General features: G+C 42.8%; 1 protein-coding gene across 3 annotated transcripts in view; it reads right to left on the bottom strand.

Moving 5' to 3' along the window:
- Positions 1-16,365, bottom strand: part of SLX4IP (SLX4 interacting protein) — a 142,953-nt gene that overhangs the window by 44,142 nt on the left and 82,446 nt on the right. For all 3 annotated transcript variants that reach the window (XM_073003264.2, XM_073003274.2, XM_073003269.2), the window contains exon 4: positions 16,118-16,241. In XM_073003264.2, the coding sequence (XP_072859365.2) occupies positions 16,118-16,241 (124 nt within the window). The remainder of the gene's footprint in view (positions 1-16,117; positions 16,242-16,365) is intronic.

Below are 16,365 nucleotides of genomic sequence, written 5' to 3'. Positions count from 1 at the left end.
TTTAATGCGTTCCTATTGGGGAAAAACTCACCGCTATGCGGGGAATCCTCCATCCGGCCGCCATTTTTGCCGCCCAGTAAGCAAGGGCAGGACGCGAAAATGCTGCGGGCAGCCATTTTCTTGACCCGGTGGCCATTTTGGAACCACCGATCAGCTGTTTGTAAAACATCGCAATGTGAAGATCGGTAAGCGAAACGCTTACCAATCATCGCAATGTGATGTTTTCCCTATCTAAAACATTGCAATGCGATCGCATTAGTGATCGCAAAAAACGTGTCGCTATGCGGATTTGTCGTTAAACGGTGTGCTCGTTAAGCGAGGCACCACTGTACCATGTCCACTCTCTCCAGCACAGACATTTCTTATTACTTATTCCTATAGGTTCATCGATGTGCACAATTTTTTACTGAGTAATGTAAAAGCAAAAAAGGAAGACCAGAGAAATTGAATGTTGTTAATTTCAAGAGCAGGGCAGAAAGCAGAAAGATAAAAAGAGATGACTACATATACAAATGCATTTATAAGACCTTAAGACTAACTTCAGTTTGGAATGAGAACTATGGGACTGTTTCAAATTCTTTCACTGTTAATATGACTGAAATGTACTCAGAAATAATGCAACCAAGAGACTATGTAAAACAAAGCTGGAAATTAATATATTTTTGGGCCCAGGAAAAGACAAGAGTTTAGGGCGAACTTGATCATTTGTACTCAGTTCTCACTGGGAACCAACTGGAAAGGCCCGAGAGCCAAACCATGTTGGAGTCTCTGACTCCAAGGGGGGGGGGTTATCTTAGTTAGTAGTGGGGTACTTTTTCTCTTTTGCCTGTTCTTTTTATCTGTTGTTGTTTTGTAATGATTTGTCGGCTGTTGTCTCTTATTTTGTCTGTTTGTAGTGTTCTATTTTAAATAAAATTGTACTTAAAAAAAAGAGAAATAATGCATTTCTCACATATCATCAGGACCAGGAGAAGATTTAAAATTTTAAAATATTTCAAATTCCTGATAGCTACTTTCCTGGCCTTAAGCTTGTGGGTAGTAGTTGGCTTCCCCTATATCGAGTGGAGTGGAGCAAACATACTGGAGGCAAGGACCAGCAGGCCAGCAAGAAGGAAGAGCGGGTAAAGTGCACTGCTTAGTGTGTTGCTCATACAAGTGCCTCATAGTCCTTAAAGTACCCTCTGGGCAATTTACAATTTTCAGGCATGCAGGCTACACATTGCCCTCCCTCACCCAATGAGCTGGGTACTCAATTTAATGACCTCTGAAGGATGGAAGTCTGAATCAACCTCGAGCTGGCTGGCTGAGTCTGGGACCAAACTCAGGCTGTGAGCAGAGTCTTCACTGAAGTACTGCAGTTGAACCACTGAGCCACAAAGTAGCCTTCCTCCCACAAAATGTCACTCTTCATCCAACCTGATTCTCCAAAATCTAGCAGTGTGGGATTACCCAATTGTCAATATATTACAGTCGTGCTCCGCTGGATGATTACCCCGCTCTATGACGAATCCGCATTATGTCAACGTGTTTTAAATGGGGGAATTTCGCTTCACGTTGATCGGTCCCCTGTTTCGGGAACCAATTTTTTGCTTTACAGCTGATCGTCGGCTTTCAAAATGGCCGCTGGCTTTCAAAATGGCCCCCCGCTGTTTTCTAAGACGGATTCCTCGCTATACAGGCACTGAAAATGGCTGCCATATGGAGGATCTTCGCTGGACGAGCAGATATTCAGCCCACTGGAACGCATTGAATGGGTTTTCAATGTGTTTCAATGGGATTTTTTTGTTTTGTTTGACGATGTTTTCACTCTACAGCAATTTCGCTGGAATGAATTAACATTGTCAAGCGAGGCACCACTGTATCATATATGATTTTGAGAAGAAATCTTATTAATTCCACCTGTGCCCCCTTTTTAGAAGTTATTTGTGGAAATATAAGAGTTTCTTGCTACAATACTCCAAATCAAAAGTTTAGAGGAAAGCACGTTACACTTCCTTTTCAATCCTCTTTTCCAATTCTAGTGGTTTTATAGTTCTTTTCCTTTTTCACAGAGGGGAGAGAGAGAAAAAGACTTCCTCTCTCTTAGAAGTATGTCAGGCCATTTTTTTGCTATTTCAATTCTAATGCTGGAAAACACATATACATCATTTTAAAAGGCTGTAAAGTTTTAACATCTTTGTGAAAGAAGCAAAAATCTCTTTATTTCACAAACTGTACGTGATTGCAATGTAAGAGAAGACCATTACACAATGACTAGAATACATTCCTGATTTCTAACAGCTGCACACAATCTTAAAAGCTAGCTTTCATCTGGGCTAAATGTAATAGTAAGTATCTGGAAGAGTGCATGTTGCCAAAAGCAAGGATTCACATATGAACAAATTCCAGGCCACAATCCTGCGTGTACTGTATTTACTTGAGAGCAAAACCCCAGTGAACTGTGTAATTGCGTATAAGCTCTGGGTATAAACACTGCCAGTCTAATACTTTCTGAGTGAACCTACAGTCCCCACCTTCAGTGTTACTCAGTCAGACTTTGGGAGGGGAAAGAGCTGAAGGCAGGGTTTATGTGCTCCCCTAACTTCCCAAATGTATACAAGATTTTGTGAGTGTGTGTTCTTCCAGATGCTTGCATTTATTGTTACATCATTCAACCCAGCTGAAAACTAGCTTTTAAAGTTACGTGCATCTGTTAAAAGTTGGAAATGTATTTTAGTCCTCCCAGATGTTAAATGGGCTACTGCTTCTCTACCCATACCAATGTCCTTGCAAGAAGTACATGTCTCTTTCTTTCACCCATGATGAAAGGAGCAGGAAGTGGCAGCATGCCTGTTCCCTGCAGTTCTCCCAAGCTTGGTACATCTCTCATGTCTGTTCATGCTACAGAAATCCAAAAGAGCTTTTCTGTCACAGCTCCTAAGTGCTTTTTCACACAATGAAACCAAAACATCCCCCAGTTCTTATGTTACCCTTTGCAGCATACACTTACAAGTTTGTTAGATGTAATATTTATTAAAGTATTTATATGTATTACAGTATTCTTCCAAAACAGCACTACCATTCACACTTGTTGAAAAACAGCCCTGACAATTGCTTTATGTTTGGGTGAGACGTAGTTATTGGGTGAAAAAAGGAGTCCGCTTCTGGAATTTTCACCTCCACAGTGTCACTTTGTGAATGGTAGTGAGCACAAGAGGGCATCCTGTAGACCATCTTGACTGCGGCTTGGTGCTGTCAACATTCAGATTCAGAATGCCATTTGCTATGTAAAGCTTGGCATCCTTTTTCCTGCTGGCAATGTGGGTATAATATTGTGCAGCAATATCAGGCCATTTCCTAGAATTTTGAATCATGGATACAGAAGCACAATCTTCCACATTCAAAAACTGGAGGTGTTTTTAAAACTGAATTCCATTTTAATTCAGTCAGCCATTCAATTCTAAGCCCAGAAGAATAAATCAGACCCTCTCTTGGTTAAATGTAGTCTGAAACAAAACAGCAACATTTTTAGGCCTAATCTAAAAAATAACAGGAGGAGAGCTAATCATATTTCCCAAGACAAGCGAGTTCTGTACACAGAGGCCAACCATAGACAAGAAAGTCTCTTCTTCCTGTCAGCTTAAATTCTCTTCTTTCCTGGCAAGCATACAAGATTATGAAACCCATCTTAATGCTTAGACAGGCCCACAGAGGATGTAGTAGGCAATACCGTCCTCCTAGATGGAAGAACCCAGTGCAGGGCAGAGGTGTTGGGTGAAGCTAGTCCTCTGCAAAATCATAGTCTTGTGGGAAGGCGAAAGGGATAGCCGCTTTGAAAAATGAAGATATGATGATATGCATTTGGGCGTGGGAAATCTACAGGAGAAGGTATCACTAGAAGTACAGCAAAACACAATTAATTTTTCCTATTTTAGGAAGAATTGTACTCTGCTTCCACAGGAGGTTATAAGGCTAGGGTAACCCCCTGTGACGTTCACCTCCTTGAAGCATCTACGTTTTGTGCCCTCACAAAGGCTCCAGTCGTGTTTTCCTTTCACTGCCACCAGTGGATTACCTCAATCCACAAAATAATGTTGTTTGATCAGACACTCGTATTGTGAATGCAAACAAAACGTATTTATTAAAGTGAAGTCAATTTAATAATCATAGAAATTCTTCAGATGTACATACTATTCTCTTGCCATATAATTTCCACGTTCGCTGTCTATTTATCTTAACCAGTCTCTAACTCAATCTCTATCTCTTCTGCCTCTGCCTCTAACTCACTGACTCACTTCTAACTGACTCTTCCTTTTAACCTCTCTCTCGGCTCTGCCTCTCAACCACATTTGCAAAGAACATGAATAATACATGACTTATACCTAACAAAGGATGAACACTATAGACCTCCCCCCTTAAATATGTTTGTTTGGGAGGGGAAACACGTTTTTCATCCCAAAGAAACATGTATCATTGCATAAAAATTACTTAACCTCTGGCACAATTTTCCAAACAATGCAACATCATATATAACACATCTTCTCACTTTACACATGCCAATATAATTCAATAATATACTTTACCTTTTGACGGACACTTACGACATTAAATTTTCAATCTTCCAGAAATATAACACAATCAGAAAACTTTTACATAGATAATTAACCAGTAAATCAATAGTCCATTCCAGTTCATTTTAGAAGTCCTTGAATCATTCTCAACATTCCAGTTCATCAATATTCAGTTTTTCCACACTATACACAAACAGAACATTTCTTATAACATTATCAGCTTGGCTTATCCCACCCCCACAAGCGGTCATTTGGCTTTTGAGGCATGATCTGAGTCTCTTTTACTCCGTGGTTTACAAAGTCCAAGTCTTTCACCTTCCTGTAGTAAGATGCGCCGTGGACTGGTCTGGTTGTTACTGCCTCCTTCAGCTGGACACACAACTGCTGGCATTCAGGGGTCCCTCTGATGATCACTGGCTCCTTCTTCCACATTCTCTTCCATCAACTGGAGGTCATCGGCCACTGGGTTGTCCACTGGACGTCCTCTGCTTGTCGTTTGTTAGTGACGTCTGCTTTAAGTCTGGCTCAGGGCTTCACTTTCTCAGCTGGGGAAAGGGTAGACCGTTCCCTCTCCTCCTCCCAAACATCTCTGGATATGTCCCTCTTTAGGAAGTCAGGGCTTATGACTTCCTCCTCACTCACACATTAACTCACAGGTACTTTTTCTTTGCAATGTTTTCCCTATGTGGGGGACGACTATCATGGGTCACTTTAATATTCTCATGCAAGTTTCTATTAAGTGCAATCAATGATTGGTTTGTTTTAGATGCACTGAGTATGTTAGTTGATTCTATTTCTTTATTCAGTGATACGCTAGATAGGGGGTTGCCTTGCAAGAATTTAAGGTCTACTTGTTCCGCCCTTGCCAAAAGCAATTTTCTCCCCTCTATAGTTCTCAGTTCTGCTACTTGGTCCTCAGGACAGAATACTCTTTCCTGGGCCTCATACAAGCCTTTCCCCTTTTCAGGGGTACTTCCCAAGCTTGGCTCTGCCACTTCTAAGGACTTTTTCCTATATAAAAGCTCCTTATCCAGGCAAGACCTTCAGGGCATTCAGGAGATAATAAAGTGGGTGTACTAGTGGCTGCTTCAAAGCTACCTACCAAACTAATTTCCTCCTTCTGCTCCTGAGCCAAACTATTTTTCTTTGGATTCTTTAGAAGAATAAGATCAGCTTTTGGACGATAATTAGGCTGATTTCCCAAGAGACTTTTTCCCTCCAGGCTTCCCTCTGCTACTGTATCCATTTCTGCTGCAGTGGGTTGTTCCTGGCCCCCTTGTGAGCATGTAAGTACAAAAGCACTCTTAATATGCTCTATCAAATGTAAGCCCTCTCTATATGTCAGGTCTTTATTAAAGGGTTTCTTACGGTTGTCCCAGTTTTGCCTGTTAAAATTTGCCTGAGAACCTATGGTTTCGAATCGCCCCGATGTAATCAGTTGTTTCACCTGCTTCTAATAGATTTTTACGATTTTTGTCCTTAACTAAATAATGTCATAGCCCTCTCTGGGTGTTCAGGGGTCAGTGGAATGGGATTCTCTAACTTTTGCACTACAATCATTCAAAGTACTATCTTCCATCTGTTCCTCAATATAGGAAGTATCATTACGGGTTTTCAAAATAACCTCATCAGTCATTTTGGTTACCTAATGGTTCTTTTTCTAACTTGGGGCATCACTGGATAGATTCAGAGGTTAGGGAATCCATTTTTCCTTCAGGGATTGTTAACTGCTCTGTCAGGGAACCTGCTACTTCACAAGCACTGTGTACATGCTTAGTGAGATCTAGCCCAATTGAGCAAGGTGCAGGAATTTGATCAGAAATTGCCATGTCCCAATTTCTTATCCAGTCTCTATAGTTTATTTTCACTTTAGCCATGGGTAAAATCACTGGAGTAGAATTTATTCCCTTGATGGTAACAGTCTGGTTTGGGAGAATTTGTTCTTTCGGAATCACATCAGGATGACACAGGGTTATGTTAGAACAAGTATCAACCACTCCAACATAAGACTTTTCATTAATAAGAATCCTTTCCCCAGAGTTATGTATTAAAATATCTTCTGCCTTTACTAGAAAACAATGAACGACCTGGGCTAGTGGCAGATCAGAATTTTCTGTCATACTGGTTTCCATGGAGACAGAACTGTTACATAACAGCACTGATGTTACCTGTCTGTCATGGGTTTGGAGGGAAAGTTCCATCCTATGGGGAGTGGAAGGCGGGACATCAGGAGGAGGGGCTGTACTGTATAAATATGTGATGCCTGTGTGGTGAAGAGGAGATGCTGAGACAGACTGTGAGACACTGGGTTGGGACGAAGCAGCAGCTGGGGAAGAAGAAGCTGTTGTGGGAGTCTGGGTGTCTGACAGGGTACTACTGTGTGTCAGAGTACCAACCTGATAAGTTCAGGTGTCTGTGGGTTAGCCAGAACTGATGGGTTCAGGGTCTGTGCTTTAAGTTAAAGGTTCTAGGTGAACCAAACTGTATGCTTGTGTGTGTGAGAATAAGCCACGTTACTTTATTTTATTCACCTGATTGTTTTATTTACCCTGTTTGTATTTAAAATAAACCTTATTCTTTTATTGTTTAAAAATCCATCCCTGGTCTGTGTGACTTATTATAGGGAATGGTTGGTGGCAGCTTAGTAACTGTGTGATAGATCCCAGTAGGTCTGGGTTTGTCACATTGATTGGTGTCCAGCGTGTGGGATACGACTGGTCCAGTTGTCCAGCGGTCCAGCAAAGCCTTGGCAAGTGTGCCCAGAGCAAGGGGGGTCTAGTCAGGGACAGTCTGAGGCGCGTAGGTAATCTTCTAGGTGTACCTCACGGGGAGGTGCGCTAGTAGAAGAACGTGCCAACTGGGGAGACTTAGATTAAGGTGCTCTGAGGCAGCCTGATTTTGGCGGGAAACGCTGAGGCAAAACTGCGTAGCAACAGCGAGCTAGCTTGCCAGCTGAGAGGCCCAGCAGAGGGGGGTAGGCTCTGACTCGATACTGTTGCAAGTAGTGCTGAAGAACAGCAGTTCTGAGGCAAGAAGGAAAAAAAGTGGTCGTTTTATTTTGAGGCTTGACTTTTTAAAGCAGCCTGTTCTGAGGGGGGGTATGCCCTTGACTCGAAGCCAAGTAGCAGACATGAGTGAAGTGAAAGACCCCCAGATTGACCAAGGTTCTGAGGATGAATTTGGCTCAGTGCAAGGTGACAGCACAGGAGAGCAGAACCCAGAACTTAGAAAATTGATCCTAGCCCAACAGCATGAACTGAGGGTGAGGGAAATGGAGGAAAGATTAGAGAGAGAGAAAATGGCATTTGAATTAGAGCGAGAGAGAGAGAGAATGGAGAGGGAAGAAAGAATGGAGAGAGAGAAAATTGCTCTGGAAAAAGAAAGGATGGCGTATGAGTTAAGAAAACTGGAAATGATGAACCAGAACAATAATAATAATAGGGATTCTGAGGGAGGCCAACTGTCTAAGGCTGACCTGAAGAAATTCCCTGTGTACCACAAGGGAGATTGTCCTGAGGTGTTCTTTTCCTTAGTGGAAAGAGCGTTTGTGGACTTCTCAGTGAGGGAAACTGAGAAGATGACCATCATGCGGTCTTTAATCAGTGGTAGCCTGGCTGAGGTTTATGCCGAGATGCCTGAGGAATTGATGAAAGATTTTGCAGAGTTTAAAAAACTGGTGTTTGCAAGACATGGGATAAATGCAGAGCAGCTGAGACAAAGATTCAGGTCCCTCACAAAAAAACCAGAACAGACTTTTACCCAAGTGGGGGCCCAATTGGTGAGGCTGCTTGAGAAATGGCTATCGCAGGAGGGAATAGAGACCTATGAGCAGCTTAAAGACTTGATAGCCCTGGAACAGTTCTATTCAGTCCTGCAGGGGGAATTGAAATTCCAGGTGAGGGAAAGGAAACCGAAATCTGTGGCAGCAGCCGCAGAGATCGCAGATTTTATCTCCCAAATAAGAAAGCCCTTGGGTGAGGGGAAATCTGTAGGTAAACCCAAAGAAACCTACAGCAAGTACTCTCAGGGACCAGGGAAAAGCCAGCAAGGGGGAGGGGCCCATGGTGAAGGGAAGCCCTCAGACATGAAACCAAGACCTCAGATTTTGGAGGGAAAACCAAAACAAGATGAGAGAGAATCAAAATATACCAGAAAATGCTATTTCTGTCAGGGAAAGGGTCATCTAATCTCAGAGTGTGAGAAATTAAAGCAGCTAAAAGGAATGGTGACTCAGAATTCTAGTGGGACCAAGCCAAAAGCTGTGTTCTGTGTCCAGAAAGAGCAAAGCTCATTGTCACAGAGGGAGCCTGTTGCCATGACTACTCAGTCTGGAACAGCTACCTCTGCTGATCAGGCTGAGGAAAATGGTCCTCTTGGGGAGGTAAAGCGCTGCTTGCTGGTAAAAACAGATTCTCAGTTGTTTGAGACAGCCGGGGTGGACGTAGGAATACTTGACCGTCAGTATAGGGGGCTGCGGGACACTTGTTCCCAAGTAACCCTATGCCATCCAGATATCATCCCTAGGGAGTTTATAATCCCAAATGAGAGCATAAAGGTAGCAGGGATTGAGGGGCAGATAATCTCTCTGCCAGTAGCAGAGGTACCTGTCAACTTTCAAGGCTGGAGGGGAGATTGGCGGATAGCGATTTCATCGACTCTGCCAGCAGCCGTGCTCGTGGGAAATGACCTGGCTGAACATGTGAAACGGGTGCTAGTGATTACACGCTCACAGGCCACCACAGGGACAGTTCAGGGGGGTAATGGTGAGCCAGAGACGGAAGCAGGTGGGGGAAGTTCAGAAGCTGTGGTGGAAACCTTAACCACAGACAGCAGATTTGGACAGGAGCAAAAGGCAGACGCCACTCTCCAAAAGTGTTTTGAACAGGTGACTGACGCCCAGCTAACACCTGAAACCCCAGTGAGATTTCTGGAGAAAAAGGGGATTTTATATAGAGAAACCCTGAGGAATATCTCAAAAGGGGGAGATGGGATCAGAAGTCAGCTGGTGGTACCTGAAAAGTATCGCCCTATGATCTTACAAAGGGGTCACTCTGACATGTTTGCTGCACACTTAGGGGTCAACAAGACACGGCAGAGAATCACACAGAATTTCTGCTGGCCTGACATAGGGAAGCAGATCGGGGAGTTCTGTGAACGATGTGATGTGTGTCGAAGGCAGGGGAATGGCCGCGATAGGACCAAAGCAAAGTTGTGCCCTTTGCCTGTGATTGACACTCCGTTTAAATGCATAGGGGTGGATATTGTGGGACCTTTGCCCAAGGCCACAAAGAGGGGGAACAGGTTCATCCTAACAATTGTGGACCATGCCACAAGGTATCCTGAAGCCATACCCCTGACTAACATTGAAACTAACACAGTGGCCGATGCTTTGGTGGGGTATATGTCCAGGATGGGATTTGCCTCAGAGATAATCACAGATTTGGGCGCATCGTTCACATCAAAGCTCATGAAACGCTTATGGCAGATCTGTGGAATTGAGCACAGGGAAACCACTGCTTATCATCCTGAAAGCAATGGGTTAACTGAGAAGTTCAATGGGACTCTAATGCGCATGATTAGGGCTTACTTGGCAGAGAATCCAAACAGTTGGGACCAGAAGCTGCAATCCCTTTTGTTTGCTTATCGATCAGTGCCACAAGCCAGTACCGGGTTTAGTCCATTTGAACTTCTATTTGGGAGAAGGGTGAAAGGGCCCCTTGATTTGATAAAACAAAATTGGGAGCAGATCACCCAGGATGACCCACAAGACGTTGTGACTTACATAGACACCTTGATGAATGACCTAAGGCGAAATCTAGAGCTGGCAGCAGAAAACCTGCAAGCGCAGAAGGTCAGACAGAAAACATGGTATGACCGCAAAGCTAGAGAGAGGCACTTTGACCCAGGGGAGGAAGTGCTTTGGCTTAGGCCCTGCAGAGAGAATAAGCTGCAGCTCAAATGGGCAGGACCATATAGGGTCATTTCCAAGATGTCAGATCTGAACTACCTAATAGAGCAGGAGGAGAACCAAGCGAGGAGGGTGGTTCATGTGAATGCCCTAAAACCCTACTACAGAGGGGAACAGAGGGTTCTATTTGCTATAAAAGCAGCTGAGAGTGAGGAAGCTGAATTACCCTTCTGGGAGGGTAGAGGGGAAGTAAAATACAACCCAGAGGAGGTCAAGATCAGTCCTGCACTCACCCAAGACCAGCAGCAAGAACTGAAAATGCTGCTTAGTAAATATCAACAGGTGTTTTCCAACAAGCCGGGGATAGTGAAGGGAGTGATGCATCGGATCCACACAGGGGATGCACCCCCGCAGGCAGTATCCCCATACCGAGTAACGGGACCCTATAGGGACAAGGTGCGGAAGGAGCTGGACGAAATGCTGAGGGAGAACATAATCGTCCCCTCTTCTAGTCCTTGGTCCTCTCCGATAGTCCTTGTGGACAAGCCTGATGGGAGCATTAGGTTTTGTGTTGATTACAGGAAATTAAACCGTGTAACCACTCCTGATGCCTACCCAATGCCCAGGCTAGACAACCTGATTGAAACCATAGGGGGTTGTCGGTTCATCTCATCATTGAACCTGGTAAAGGGATATTGGCAATTAAGAATTGATCCCAGGGATCAAGAAAAAACTGCCTTTTGCAGCCCTTTTGGTCTCTATGAGTTTCGAGTCCTGAGCTTTGGTCTCAGAAATGCACCAGCCACATTCCAAAGGCTGATGGACCAGACCTTGGCAGGGCTCAGTGACTTTACAGTGGCCTACATTGATGACATAGGGATCTTCAGTAATACCTGGGAAGATCACCTGATACACCTGGAGTTAGTGCTGCAGAGGTTAAGTGCAGCAGGGCTAACAGTAAAGGCCAGCAAGTGTCAGCTGGGTAGCCCAGAAATAAAATACTTGGGTCACATGGTAGGGGGAGGAATGATAAAACCCCTGGAGGCCAAAATAGAAGCTGTTCGTGATTGGCCTAGACCCAACACCAAGAAAAAGGTCAAATCATTTCTTGGGTTGGTGGGCTACTACAGGAAGTTCATCCCGAGGTTTAGCGAGATTGCGGCTCCGCTGACCGATCTGACGAGGAAGAAGGCTGATGACCGCATCCCGTGGACCAGCGACTGTGAGGCGGCGTTCCAGAGGTTGAAGGAGGCGTTAATCAACTATCCTGTCCTGCGTGCTCCAGACTTCGACCGGGAGTTCATCATCTACACCGATGCGTCTAACAGCGGGGTAGGAGCAGTTCTGTGCCAGGAGGATGAGAATGGTGACCAACATCCGGTGTCCTACCTGAGTAGGAAACTTCAAAAAGGTGAGAGACATTTGGCAACCGTGGAGAAGGAGTGTTTGGCCATAGTCTACGCGATCCAGAAGGCCAAGCCTTACATCTGGGGAAGACATTTTATTCTGTGTACTGACCATTCACCATTGCAATGGTTAAAGACAATGAAAACCCACAATAGCAAACTTATGAGGTGGGCTTTGAACTTACAGGACTATGACTTTGAAGTGAAGGTGGTCAGAGGGTCAGTGAACTGTGTTGCTGACGCCTTATCAAGAAGACCTGAAGACTGAAGACGGCGAAAGAACATGGACTATATGTATATAATGAAAACAAAAAGTTAAAATGTACCTGGTTTTAAATTGGTTTGTATTAATAAAGGTAAAATTGATGTAATGCATATGGTAAATGTTTGAAATGCCTATTTGCTATGTTTAACTTGGAGTGTAAGTATATGTAAGTATTATAGGGTATGTATAACTGTTGTTGTGTGTTTTATACAGGTTGTTTTTTTGGTGAAAAGCACCTTAGCTTTCCCCCTACAAAACAACTTATAAAGAGGGGAGGTGTTACATAACAGCACTGATGTTACCTGTCTGTCATGGGTTTGGAGGGAAAGTTCCATCCTATGGGGAGTGGAAGGCGGGACATCAGGAGGAGGGGCTGTACTGTATAAATATGTGATGCCTGTGTGGTGAAGAGGAGATGCTGAGACAGACTGTGAGACACTGGGTTGGGACGAAGCAGCAGCTGGGGAAGAAGAAGCTGTTGTGGGAGTCTGGGTGTCTGACAGGGTACTACTGTGTGTCAGAGTACCAACCTGATAAGTTCAGGTGTCTGTGGGTTAGCCAGAACTGATGGGTTCAGGGTCTGTGCTTTAAGTTAAAGGTTCTAGGTGAACCAAACTGTATGCTTGTGTGTGTGAGAATAAGCCACGTTACTTTATTTTATTCACCTGATTGTTTTATTTACCCTGTTTGTATTTAAAATAAACCTTATTCTTTTATTGTTTAAAAATCCATCCCTGGTCTGTGTGACTTATTATAGGGAATGGTTGGTGGCAGCTTAGTAACTGTGTGATAGATCCCAGTAGGTCTGGGTTTGTCACAAGAACTACCATTGTTACAACATTCAGTAGCTTCTGCAATTTTCAAGCAGTATACTTTCTTGGTCTGACCATCATTTCAATTTTTACTCTTATTTTTGTTCTTCATACAATTGAATTGTAAGTGCCCAAACCCTCCATAGTTACAACATTTGTAAGACCTTCTCTCATTCTGTGGAGATCTGTTAAACTTTTCCTCAGAGTTCATTTGGGTCTGAGAACTAGGCCATGCCTAATTTAGATGAGGTACCACTCTGGCCTTCTTTTCCTGCTGTTTTGCCGAGGAAATTTGTATTAAAGGGTTTCTTATGGTTGTCCCAGTTTTGCCTGTTAAAATTTACCTCAGAGAACCTGTGGTTTCGAATCTCCCCAATGTAATCAGCTGTTTCACCTGTTTCTAATAGATTTTTATGATTTTTGTCCTTAACTAAATAACGTAATTCCCCAGGCAAAATAGAATAAAATTGTTCCAACCCAATCATTTTCCATCTGCTCAAGAGAAGTGACATTTTCATGTTCCATCCATTTCTCCAAACATTGCAGCAGTTTATCCCCTAGCTGAGAATAAGATTCCTCAGGCTTTTTAGTCAGGGAACGAAATTTTTGCCTCAGCTGTTCTGCATTAATACCAAATCTAGAAAATACCATTTTTCTATATGCTTAAAAATCTCTAGCCTGCTCCAGAGGTATCTGAGAATACAGCTCAGCTAAATCTCCACTTATCTGGGATCTCAAAACCATCATCCTTAACATTAAAGTCCCAGCAAGCCCGTTCAAATTATATGAGGAAAGATTCAGGACAGTCTCTTTTTCTATATTGGGGGAATTTCTTTAAGTCGAATTTTGAGAGATTTCCCTCACTAGAGTATTTATTATTACTATTATTGTTTTGAGCAGCCAATTCTAATCTTTTCATTTCCATTTGAAATTCCATTTGTTTTAACTCCAACTCCATGTTTTTTTGCTCAGCTTTTCCTCTCATCTCTAGTAGTCTTTATTTCCTGCTCGAATGCCATTTGTCTGGCCTCTTGCTCAGCTCTGGCTTTTTCCAATTCTAATTGGTTTTGCACAGCTAGCTCCTTCAATTTAAATTTCAGTTCCAGCTTCTGTTTTTCAAAATCTGGGGAGCTTAGAACACCTTCTCTCCCTGAGGCACCCTCGTGAGTTTCCTCCTGTTCCCTAGCTAGAGGGTCTCCATTTCCTTCCACTTCCTGAGGTAAACTTTGTGCCTCTTGAGGATCAATTACCTCCATTACTAGCTTTCTAATTCTTTTGGGTGGCATAAGTATGTATACTTCTTTGATAAGAGCTGGTTTATATTGCAGAGTTAGTCAGGCCTCTTTTTAGAACACTTTTTACTGTTGTTTTCTTTTCCCAATGTTTTTCTGGTGTACTATGTAGCTCTCACTTAGCAGCTAAAGATGGCTACACTTTTTTCTGGCACCATGCCAGCCACAATGTTTCTTGGTCTGAGACAACCTTCTTGCCTCCAGACACAAAACAATTTCTGTTTTCAAGCCTCTGCTTTTTATGTTCCTCTCACCCCATACCTGTTCTGACTCTGGCTTCTGTTTTTTATCCACAAGCATGCCCTTAACTCGCAGAGCCTTGGATTTTAAGCTAGCCCACTGGGTCTGTTCAAACCCTGAGGTAACCTGAAAATAATTTTTTCCTTCAGAGTCATTCCGTCTTTAGTCTCCCCTCAGATCTGGGATCAGAAGCCCTGCCACTAAGCTTTACCACTAAAGCTCTAGCAGGTAACCCACTTCTTTACCACAGACCTCTGACTAAAAGGTACCTCTGACTCAAAGAAAATTCACTTTTAACTCTGGTTTGACTGGATTTTTTCATACTCTGCTGCTGGACACCCATTGTGATGTTCACCTCCTTGAAGCATCTACGTTTTGTGCCCTCACAAAGGCTCCAGTCATGTTTTCCTTTCACTGCCACCAGTGGATTACCTCAATCCACAAAATAATGTCGTTTGATCAGACACTTGTATTGTGAATGCAAACAAAACTTATTTATTAAAGTGAAGTCAATTTAATAATCACAGAAATTCTTCAGATGTACATACTATTCTCTTGCCATATAATTTCCACCTTCACTATCTATTTATCTTAACCAGTCTCTAACTCAATCTCTATCTCTTCTACCTCTAACTCTAACTAACTCACTGACTCACTCCTGACTGACTCTTCCTTTTAACCTCTCTCTTGGCTCCGCCTTTCTACCACATTTGCATAGAACATGAATAATACATGACTTATACCTAACAAAGGATGAACGCTACACCCCCTAACAGGACATCCAAGGAAAAAAGAAATCAGATTGGTCCTTTGTATTCTGATTATCTGAGCTGCATCAACCACCAGCTATTCTTCAGTGACAACAACAGTTTTCAATTTTTTTAAAAAAATCAAGTTGATTTAAATTAAAAAATTATTTTAAAATTTAAATCTTCAAAAAGATCTGATTTTTAAAATTTAAATTGATTTGACTGAAATCAAATCTTGCTCTCTAAGTTGACAAGTGCAGTGTTGCACTGACTCACTGGCTGAAATCCTCTTGTATAACTTATGCAGGTGTAAATGGCAATAATGGCCTCAACCCGTGAATTTTAAATTAAATTAAATTAAATTCTTCCTCCTCCTCACCCTGTTTCTGTTCTGAGGTTCCCTAGGGATCCATTTTGACTTGGGAAACCATTGAGAACCTAAGGACGGGATGGAAGCCTTTAATAGCAAGAATCATTGTCAAATTGCCACTGCAGGAAACAAGACTAATGATGATGATCCAGTGGCTATTTTTTGATATTAAAGACTCCCCACCCTTGCCTTATGTTTCATAAGGTATTCCCCAGGTCCAAAGGGATCCTCAGAACCTGAAAAGGGGTGAATAGGAAGCTTTAAATTAAATTAAAATAAAGAGGAAAACTGCAGCATGTTATCATTGCTGTTTATGCCCATATAGTTACCTCAATAGGATTCCATCCCTGACAACATATATTAACAACAACAAACTACAGATACCATACACTTATGTGTGTTTCCAAGATGTGTATTCTGCCTGTTTGATAGCAAAATATGTAGTGAGACAAGTTAACACTCAAAAGTTCAAGTAAAAGCCACTAGTGATGAAAGTGATGTATTCATTTTATAAAGAGTTCCTACCTTGCATAAACAAAGGATTTGCTTTGGCGGATTCCGTTTGCTTCCCCTGACCATGTCGTTTATGAGCTCTCAGGTACTGCTTCACTCTTGAATCAACAGTGTCCTTCAGAAGCATACAGATCTCCTGCAAGACACATTGTTTCCAAATAAGGCAAAATAGTGTCAGTGCAGTGTAGTGGATAAAGCGGCAGATTTGGACTCAGGAGACCTGGCCTCAAATCGTTGCTTGGCTAAGGAGGTAGTGCTGG

Source organism: Pogona vitticeps, chromosome 1, assembly GCF_051106095.1.
Source record: "Pogona vitticeps strain Pit_001003342236 chromosome 1, PviZW2.1, whole genome shotgun sequence".
NCBI lineage: Eukaryota > Metazoa > Chordata > Lepidosauria > Squamata > Agamidae > Pogona > Pogona vitticeps.
The sequence above is the reverse complement of the archived record's forward strand: the minus strand, read 5'-3'. Positions and strand labels throughout refer to the sequence as shown.